The sequence below is a fragment of the Anopheles arabiensis genome, chromosome 3 (assembly GCF_016920715.1).
Source record: "Anopheles arabiensis isolate DONGOLA chromosome 3, AaraD3, whole genome shotgun sequence".
Lineage (NCBI taxonomy): Eukaryota > Metazoa > Arthropoda > Insecta > Diptera > Culicidae > Anopheles > Anopheles arabiensis.
The window spans coordinates 67,670,122-67,681,120 of NC_053518.1; the positions used below are offsets into that span (position 1 = coordinate 67,670,122).

The 10,999-nt window shown below is 43.5% G+C and overlaps 1 protein-coding gene across 1 annotated transcript; it reads left to right on the plus strand.

The window, feature by feature from the left end:
* Positions 1-9,388: 9,388 nt before the first annotated feature.
* LOC120903630 (40S ribosomal protein S19a) lies at positions 9,389-10,509 on the plus strand. The gene is made up of 3 exons (XM_040313166.1): positions 9,389-9,453; positions 9,746-9,816; positions 9,896-10,509. The coding sequence occupies exons 2-3, from the start codon at positions 9,746-9,748 to the stop codon at positions 10,299-10,301; spliced, it is 477 nt and encodes a 158-aa protein (XP_040169100.1). The 5' UTR covers positions 9,389-9,453; the 3' UTR covers positions 10,302-10,509.
* The last annotated feature ends 490 nt before the right edge of the window (positions 10,510-10,999 follow it).

The following is a 10,999-nucleotide window of genomic DNA, read 5'->3' on the forward strand; positions in this document are numbered from 1 at the left end:
TCTTCAAAAAATATTTTTTGCAATACCCCTATTGCAGGCAACTGCCAGGGTAGCCAGCAACTTTGAAGGCTTATAACTTTTGGATTAGTGATGGGTAAAGTTGGCAAAAATCCGGAGTCGACTCCGATCCGACTCCGATAAATTCGGAATCGACTCCGGAGGAAGTTCCGCGCTGCAATATCCGGAGTTGTTTGGAATCGTCCGAAATGGCCCGGAGTTGTCCAGAATCGTCCGGAGTCGTCTGGAGTCATTCGGAGTCGTTCGGAGTCGTCCGGAGTCGGAGTCATCCGGAATCGCCCGAAGTCGTTCGGAGTCGTCTGGAGTTACCCGGAGTGGTTCGGAATCATCCGGAGTTGAAGTCGTCTGGAGTCGTCCGGAGTCGTTTGGAGTCGTTCGGAGTCGTTCGGAATCGTCCGGAGTCGTCTGAAGTCATCCAGAATCGGCTGCATGGAGTCATCCGGAGTCATCTGGAGTCGGCCGAGGTCGACTTGTATAGGAAGTGCACGCGCAAAGTGAAAGAGAAAAAACACAAAGAAAGGAAATGGCTGATCACAAGCACATTACACCACACTGCTCCTGTTGACTTCGACCAACCTCGATTCCGAACGACTCCGGACGACTCCGAACGACTCCAGACGACTCTGGACGACTCCCGACGATGCCGACTCCGCCCAAATAGCCAGCTCGTACTTTATAGCTGATTTGGGGCTGTTTAACGAAAAATCGTTCCGATGTCGTACTTTGTGGCTGATTAAAAGATAGACGGTACTTAGCGGAACTATGAAGCTTTTTAACAGGCACATGGTACTCTTTGGAACTTTGCGGCTGATTAGCACTATGTGTAGGGTTCATGATGGAACTTTAAGGCTTGTTAAGAACGTGTACCGAACTTGATGGAACTGCATAGCTTTTTAATGCATGACATCGGTACAAGGTGGGTCTTGTCAAAGTGTCAAAGACAGACGCCGCCAATCATCTCATTGCTGCTGTACAAGTTAGATTAGTTGTTTGAAGTAGGGATTTTGAAGGAAGTGATTGTAATTGTACAGTAAATTGTGATACGTTTCGTGTAATTTATGAATATTAAGGATTTAAAAATATACACATGTACACAAACAAATCAAATCCTGTTGTTTATTTCATCGATGACGCTTGCTTGAAAATAAAACACAAAGAAAAATAATCCCCGGCACCGGAGCTTAAGGAAGCTGCTTAGGCGCTATTTAGAAGGACCACCTGGAACTTTGATGCTGTTTATCTACTGCAAAAGGCGAATTAGAGCAGCGATCTTTAGCGTGCCAAAATGAGCTGCTTAAGCAATTCTGGCTATTTGGGCGGGTGACTCGGGGCGACTCCGAACGACTCCGGGCGATTCCGGATGACTCGAACGACTCCGACTCCCGGCGAATCTAGTGGTTCCATTTTGCCGGAGTCGGAATCGGACTAACAATAGTCGGAGTCGGATCGGAGTCATGGGTGCGCTCCATACAGCACATCACTATTTTGGATAAGTAATCCAAAATCGATGCAATTTTCTGATGATACAGTAGAACGTCGATTATCCGGGTAGCTCGGGACCGGACGGTTGCCGGTTAATCGATTTGCACGGATAATGGTCCAAGAAATGTCAAATTCATATAAAATTATAAAATCCACTAATTTTATGATTAATTCACCTTGAATCAATCGATTAATCTTTAGTAGAATATTATTTTAATCAATGACTATCGCTGCAAATGTTCGCCGTACGTTTGAACAGCTGTCACATTTATGCGCACGGTTAACCTTTAAGTTGGCAACCGGATACCCGGGTATTTTTTTAACTTTAAACTGAAATAACTTTTGATTCATTGCTTTTATTGACATGAAATTTTCCGTAGCCTCCCAACTTTTAATTTCTGATTTTTTGGTGCATAAATTGTAATTTTAAACAGCCGGTAAATATTTTATTTTATTTTTTTTTTAAACTTTACCACGTAAGTTGGCAACCAGCATACCCGGGTATTCCATACATTTTGTATGGAGAATGACGTTTCTCTTCTTCCTCTTTTCGTATTGTGCTTATTTTCGAGTCAAATTCAAGCGATTCCAAATTTCAATTTGACCGTTATTTTTATAATAAAATGAAAAAAACTTAATGAATAAATGAAATAAAAGAGAATATATGGTCGGCATTACTTGCTTACAGCATTAGAATATAGAAAGCATTGTTTACCTATGAAAATCGTTAATTTTTTGCATCAAAACGTGTGGAATACCCGGGTATGCCGGTTGCCAACTTACGTGTGTAAATCTGGTTGCCAACTCTACGGTTAAGCCGCCCGCCGGCTAAACCGCCCCCGGATAATCGACGTTCTACTGTAATTTAATAAAATAATCTTCTTTTTTGGCACAACAAGTTTTTAGCAAAAATAAAAACAAAACGAAAAAAAAAATTTTTACACCTGTTGGGTGATTTTAATGAAAATAGAATTCTTTTATTCAGGAATGTGTTGTTGTGTTGTCTGCCCTACGTTGTGTTCTGTTCCATGCGGTTTTCAATCTGACACTTCCCAAGCAGCCGTCTTCCTACCTTTGACATTTCGTTCGTTAAATGTCATTAAGTTCGTTAATATTTTGAATTCGCTAACTTTGACGGTTGATCATTACATATTCCCAACATACCGGCCGCCTTGAAGTAATGTTTCAATAAAAACATTTTCAACAATCTAATCTTCACTATCTGGTAACAAACACACCCTTGACACAGGTCTCTTGTAAGTTCCCTTAGACGTCTTAATCGTCACTACTCTTACTACCTGATCACTACCTGGATGCACTCCTATTACTCTGCCTAAACACCATTCGTTTGGTGGTAAATCTTCCTTCACAATTACCATCTGACCTATCTCGATCTTCTTGCTTCGTAATCCCTTTTGACTGACATTATGCAACTCACAAATGTACTCCTTCGACCATTGCTGCCAATGCCGTTGCACGAGCTGCTGCAGCTGCTCAAAGTGCTTCAAACGATTCTCGGGTGTTGTCACGTGATTAGCATCTGGTAACGTCAATAGAGCTTCTCCAATGAGAAAATGGCCAGGTGTCAATACGTTGAGCTCCTCTGGATCCTCCGATAAGGGTGTGAGTGGGCGCGAGTTAAGCTGAGCCTCGATCTGTGTCAACACGGTAGACATGTCAGCAAATGACAATCGCTGGGATCCAAACAGTTTGGTAAGCGTCTTCTTAGTCGACTTCACGGCCGCCTCCCATAGCCCTCCAAAGTTGGGGGCTCTCGGAGGTATGAAGTGCCAGGTGATTCCACACTTCATCGTTTCTTCCCTTGTAGTTGCCTGGAAAGAGTCGTCGCTTAACAAACGAAAAAGATCATTAAGTTCACGCTGCGCTCCACGAAAATTCAAACCGTTATCCGTATAGACATCACTGGGATAACCACGACGCGAAATGAACCGTCTAAATGCCGCCAAAAATGCTGATGTTGTCATATCCTCAACCAGTTCGAGATGCACTGCTTTAGTACAAAAACATACAAAAACTGCTATGTATGCCTTCTGAGATGTTGCTCGACGGTGAACTGGTTTTAAATACACAGGGCCGCAGAAGTCGATACCAGTCGTCAGAAATGGCCTGGCTGGTGTCACTCTCTTAACCGGTAGCTGGCCAATTGGCTGCGCAACTGGTGTTGAATTAGCCTTGAAACATGTTAAACAGTTTCGGTGTATGTAGTTTGCCAATATTCTGCCATTTAAAGGTCAAAAATCTTGCCTCATTGTTGCCAGGGTGATGCGAGGACCTCCATGCAGCGCCATCTCATGGTATGCCTTTGCAACAATTCGCGTAAAGTTGTCCTTTGCCGGAAGAATCATGGGATGTTTTGTGTTGTATCTGATGTTTGTTTGCCTAAGACGTCCTCCAACACGTAGGACACCTTCATCATCCAGAAACGGTCGCAACTTCCTTAGTTTTGATGTGCTAAGCAATTCTCCCTTTTCTTCTAATTCCCGCATCTCAACATGGAATTCAATTCGTTGTAAATCGACGACTAAACGTCGGATCGCTCTAATAAATTCGTTATATGTAATCGGACCGCTGACTAATGGCTCATTCCTGCATCTTTGAGCAAACCGGATACAATAAGCTGCCACTCTACCACATTTCCAGTAGGAGGAATAGCGATCCAGGAAAGGATGTTCTGCAACGCCCATCGTCATTACAGCCACTTGTCGCTTTCGCTCGAGTTGCGATTCATCGATGTCAGATTTCTCCTCAGGAAATGACCATGTGCACTCATTATTCGAGAGCCAGTGTGGCCCCTGGAACCATTCCTTAGTGAGTTGATTAGGTAAAGCACCTCTGGACAGGATGTCTGCTGGATTTTCACTTCCTTTCACATGTTGCCAATGATTTCCTTGGGTTAAGTCCTGTATCGTGGCGACTCTATTTGCCACGAAAGTCGCCCACGTATACGATGGAGATCTTAACCAGTTCAGCACAATGGTAGAGTCACTCCAGAAATAACTTTCTGTTATTGGTTGCTTCATAGCGATGCATGCAGTTTTCCAAAGTTTCGCTCCCAACACAGCAGCACAGAGTTCCAACCGTGGTAAACTCAACTTCTTAAGTGGCGCTACCTTAGATTTTGCTGCAAGGAGACCTATTTTCACTGTGCCTTCGCGATTTGTTACTCGGAAGTAAACGCATGCTCCATAGGCTACTTCGGAAGCATCTGCAAAAGAATGGATTTGCACATTGGTTTGATCAAGAAGCATCACATGTCTTGGAATCCGCATCTCCTTTACCAGGTACAATTGTTTCTTAAACAATTCCCATTGGTCAGCCAAATCCACCGGGATTGGATCATCCCATTCCTTTGTGGCTATCCACAAACGCTGCATCATGATTTTCGCCCAGGCGATAATTGGAGCAATTATGCCAAGCGGGTCGAATAATTTGGCTATGAACGAAAACACGTTCCGCCTGGTAGGAGGTTCATTTGACACATCGTCGAAATCTGCCGCTACTCCGAACGAATCAGTAGTTGGATCCCAATATACGCCAAGCGTTTTTACTTGATCCTCCGGTCCAATACTCACAAGCTTGCATTTATCTTTCTCCTCTGGAGACAGGTTTCGCAAAACCATTTTGTTATTTGAGTTCCACTTCCGTAAATGGAAACCTCCTTTCTCCAATAGTTGCCGCAACTCACTTACTAGCTGGACAGCTTCAGCGTCACTATTTGCTCCACCGATGTAGTCATCCACGTAGAATGATTCTTGTAAAGCCCTTTTACCTAATGGAAATCGCTCTCCTTCATCCGCCGCAAGTTGAAAGAGCACTCGAGTTGCCAAAAAGGATGATGACGTCAGGCCAAATGTGACTCTCTGAAGTTCGAAATGTTTTATCTCCTCTTGTTGAGAAGATCGCCATAAGATGCGTTGCAATGGTGTGTGTTCCTCATGAACCTTTACCTGCAAGTACATCTTCTCGATGTCCGCAATGAGTGCGATGGCATACGATCTAAATCGCACAATTAGATCAAAGAGTGTGTCTTGCAACACAGGTCCATTTAGGAGGCAATCATTTAGTGCAAAACCAGTTGAGGTTTTAGCGGAACCATCGAAAACCGGGCGCACTTTGGTGCTAGCACTGGATAATTTCACAACTGGGTGATGTGGTAAATAGCATGGCTTCACGTTGTCACCTTGTGACATGTCAGGAGATACCTCTACTAAATATCCCAGCTCTTGATACTGCTTTATCGTTGAGCAGTAATTTTCGTATAGTGCCACATCCCTCGACAATCGGTTTTCCAGTTGTAGAAATCTTTTCTTTGCCGTTCCTAAGGACTCTCCAATCCTTTCCCAACCTTTGAGCTTTATGGGAAGTTTTACTATGTATCGACCCGTTTCGTCACGAGAATGTGTTGTAACGAAACTTTGCTCACAATCTTTCTCTTCTTGGGTCAAGCTGTTCTCTGGACACACCTCTTCGATCGACCAAAATCGCTCAATTTGCTCCGCAATACTCACATGAGAACAAATCGCTGATGTTTTCTGCTGCGTTTGCTTTGGCCCAGTTAATACCCAGCCGAACACAGTATTAACAAAATATGGATGAGAATCGTTCATTCTATAGACTCCAGGCCGGCCGCCGTCTAGCGCTAGAAATTCAAAGAAATGCTCCGACCCCAACAACATATCGATCTCTCCACCCTGATGCCATCCAGGGTCTGCTATTTTACCTTCATCCGGAATGCATGCGTTAGGAAGATGTACTGGCTGAAGATTGTGAGTGATGCCGTCCATCACTAAGAATTCCATTCTTCTCGCATAATTGTTGGTCTGCGACCCAACTTCCGCCGTTACAGCTATGTCACTACTGACCTCATGCTTTCCTATACCTGTTAGTTTGATTCCGCTAGCTCGCCGTTGTAAACCAAGCCTTCTACAAAGTTTCTCAGTCAAGACGTTGAGCTGTGAGCCACTATCTAATAGTGCTCGCGTTTGAATGAACATACCGTTCTTTGCTTTCACATTTACTAGAGCTGTAGAAAGCACGCCACAAGAAACACCTGATCTTGTAACAGCCATAGTGAGCGTAGCATTTCCATGATTTGCACCTTGTGCTTCATTGACGAATGTTTCATCAACATTGTTGTTGCTTTGAGCTGATGTGCTAGGCATAGTGTTTTCTGTCGGTAACCACATATGTAAAAGAGAATGATGAGCACCCTTACATGCACGACAACGTACCTTTGATACGCATTGGTTTCGAAAATGGCCTTTTCCTAAACAGTTTAGACAAAGCTCTTTTGCTCGCGCAATCTTGATTCGTTCTTTCACCGCCATTGAAATGAACTCGTCACATTTTGCTGTTGAATGCTCTGCACCGCAAACATTGCATTTAAGCTTTTTCTCACCTGCTGTCACGTGAATCGCCAATTTCGGAGCTTTTGATGTTGGCAACGGTTGGTTTCGCTGTTCTATTTTATCTTCGCCCAAAGCTTCCAAAATTCGTACTTGTCCTCGCAAAAATTTTATTAAATCGTTGTAATTAGCATCATCTTGTGCCTCAACTGTTCGCTCCCACTCACGCTGAGTTCCTTCATCGAGCTTTGATGTTAAAAGCTGCGTGAGCATGATACCCCATGTTGACGGCGTTTCTCCTAACTGCTGCAATAACTTTGTGTGCCTTTCAAAACCATCGATTACAGCGTTGATGTTTGCGGCTGTTGGTTTTTTCATTCTCGGCCAGTTTAGCAACTCATTCGTATGTCTTTTCTTTTGTATGTATGGGTTAGCAAAACGACTTACCACAGCGTCCCATGCAGCATCATAGCTTGCTGCGCATATCGGAAAAGCCTCGATCACTTTTAATGCTTCACCCTTTAGCGAACTCTTCAAATAATATAACTTTTCTACTTTAGAAAGAGTTATGTTGTTGTGCACCATTTGCTCATACATGTCCCTAAACTGTAGCCACTCATCGAATTTACCTTGAAATTCTGGTAGCGCCATTTTGGGGAGCTTCACACCGCCTGTGGATGTGTTAGTAACGTTGCTCATATTCTCGTCCTTCTTTGGCACGTTGCTGCTACGCTGCATTCTCTTAAGTCTGCCTGTTAGCACACACACACGCTCATCGAAGTCAGCAAATATAGCAAAATTTTTCTTTCTTGTTGCGCTGGTCGTCAAACTGCCTTATTTCCTTTGAAACCTTTACAAAATGCTCCCAGCACCTCTCAAGACGTTTTAATCGAGCTTCGACTTGTTCCAACTCAACAATTTCCGAATTTTCCACAAATTTTTCTAGTCTTACTAGACATTCAATCAAGCCATCTCGTTCCTCCTTTGCGAGAGCAAGAGCCATTGCACTGTTGTCTATTATCGTGCTATTTTCCTTTTCTGAGTCCGAGAAACCACGGAAACTTTCTTCGCTTGAGGCTTTGGCTTGCGTCATTTTCACTTTCACCAGTAATCCAGGTCCTTAGGCACCATATGTTGGGTGATTTTAATGAAAATAGAATTCTTTTATTCAGGAATGTGTTGTTGTGTTGTCTGCCCTACGTTGTGTTCTGTTCCATGCGGTTTTCAATCTGACACTTCCCAAGCAGCCGTCTTCCTACCTTTGACATTTCGTTCGTTAAATGTCATTAAGTTCGTTAATATTTTGAATTCGCTAACTTTGACGGTTGATCATTACATATTCCCAACAACACCTATTTACGATTTTTTTTACAAAAACTGTACATAACACGTCTCATATTTTTTACAGATTTTTCTATGTCCTATAAAAAAGATAAAGGAGTTTTGATTTGAATGAAAACCGTTACAGCACGCCTGTCGTAATAATTTTATAAAATGCACATTTGCGAGTAATGGAAAAACTTCATAAAATGGTCTCTATTGGTAAGTTTTGTTGATAATACATTGTAAAGAGACTGAATTTAGACATTGTTGTGGTGATTTCCGAAATATTTTTTTTATTAATAACAACTTTTCATTCCGTCCGATCGAATAGTCGCGTCCATCCTTGCTAAGATCAATCACAAGACTGACGATTCTCCTCCTCTCCTCGAAAAGCCTCCTATTTTGACACTTCCATACGAACGGATGTATCGCCTCTCGCTATCTCACTCTCTCTGCGATTAGCCTGATTTTTATTTTGAATGCGCCGATACTTTTCGTTAATCGCTATTATATCTTAACTGTTTTCATGTTTCTACTTAATAAACTTATATTTGTATGTTCTTATCTGATTATCTGATCATCATTAAATGATTGTTACTTGCCTTATTCGAATCTATGATATATATTTATTTTCCTTGCTGCTCTCGATCCCTACAATTGTGTGTGAAATTTATTTGATGTTAGTGTCTTTTTCCCAGCAAGGGTCATAATGTAAAGGCTTTTATTCAAATTAAAACTCCTTTATCTTTTTAATTCTTAGTATCAAAATTTTTGAAAAAAAAAATCTGCAAGACGCGTAATACACAGTTCTCAAAATGTGAAAATTGATATGAACATTTTGTATAGTGGTGATTTTTTTAAATGTTTTATATATTTTTTTTTCAAAGAAATCCTTTCATCTTTGAAGAGCTACAATAGAAAAACGCCAGTGAGATGTACCAATCTATGTACAGTTATAGAAACTGCTATAATTGATGCAATTTTAATCAGGATATTGCATCGATATTGGCTTACGTATTCAAAATTTATAAGCCTTCAAATTCGCTGGCTACCCGGGTCGCCCGGTTGCCTGAAATATGATATTTTTTGGTTGCCAGTGACAGGGTTAATTGCGATGTCCTTGGGGAAAGTCACACTGTGCGACCCCCGGATGTTGATGAAACGTCAAATAGCTGTCCGCGTTTCGCCACTGACAGCCGCTGTCAGAGCTGTCGCCATATTAGCTTCTTTCGATCTCTTTTTCCGGTTGCGCTTGCAAGTGAAGGTACGTTTTGTGGCAAATTTGCTGGAAAAAGTGTGGCAAATGTAAGGAAATGGGGCCGAAAATCGCCATCTCTCGCGATGCAAACGCAACTTGACAGGCTGCGGTTGTGTTGTTGGTGCAGTTAGCGACATTTGGCACGGGCTTGCGGTGTAAAAAGCCGAAAAATGTTGACCACCAGTGTGTGAGACGGGTTGCATGTGGCTGCCTGGTCGCGCCGCTGGTGTGTTGTGTGTGTTGTGTGGTGGCTCCCCTTGTCTGACGTGTGCGCGTGTGTGTTTCTCTTATTTTTTAGATGCCTGGAATCACCGTAAAGGACGTTGATCAAGACAAAGTGGTTGAGGGTGTTGCCCTTTTCCTCAAGAAGTAAGTATTGTCTCTCCGGGGTCACACAATCAGCAAATGCTTACGGCTCCACTTCTCTATCCCCTCACCCATCACGCAGGTCTGGAAAGCTGAAGGTGCCGGAGTATGTGGATCTGATCAAGACCGCCAAGTTCAAGGAGCTGGCCCCGACCGACCCGGACTGGTTCTACGTCCGCTGTGCCTCGATCCTGCGCCGCCTGTACCACCACAGCCCGGCCGGCATCGGGTCGATCTGCCGCATCTACGGTGGCCGCCAGCGCCACGGTGTGCGACCGTCCCACTTCTGCCGGGCCGACGGTAGCGCCACCCGTAAGGCCGTCCAGGCCCTCGAAGCCATCAAGATGATCGAGCGGCACGCGGACGGTGGCCGCAAGCTCTCCAGCCAAGGCCAGCGCGATCTGGACCGCATCGCGGCCCAGATTTCCAGCAAGAAGCGCGAAGCGGCCAAGAAGGAAGCCGCCCAGGTGCTGAAGCTGCAGGAATAAGCGTGTGTGTGCTGTTTTTTTGAACGCCCGTGGGTAAAATCCATTTTTTTCTTGTATTCCGTGCGCGGGAGAGAAAAGAAAACAACACAACTCTGTGGATGAAAGTTTGAAACGATGGTGGTGTGGTCAGAATATAAGTTACTTGCTACTACTGTGGACGACAGCGAACCAACATCGCGCTGTCGTTGAGAGTGGAAAACAAATTGGACTCTTCCCGTGTTGTGTGTGTGTGTGTGCGTGTTTTACAGTGAGAAATTACGCTAATTCGTCCATTGGTTTCGGTACCGGCCGGTGTCGAGGGTTGTTGTTGTTTTTGGTTTGAAAAAGTCCGTTTTATTCGTGCATGTGAAGTGTCAGCAGCAGCACCGTATTGCCATCAGGTGGAAATTTACACACTAAACATGCTGTGATGTTTAACCTGGTTGCTTGGATGGTACCCTATGTTGTGCTTGTTGCAAAAACTTTTATTTGCCATACTGCCACAGTCCTTAGGGACGGACAGAAGGAAGATTTTTCATAACAATTCCAGTGGCTACACTAGTGGTGTGAAATGGTCGTTTAGCCTCAAACGATTAACATGTAAAGGCTTCGATCTTTCGTTGCCACAGGAACCGACTCTTCTGTGATCTTGACTCATTGAATTGGCATGCTTTTACTTATGAAAATCTGCGGAATTTATGAATCTATTTATTTTTCCT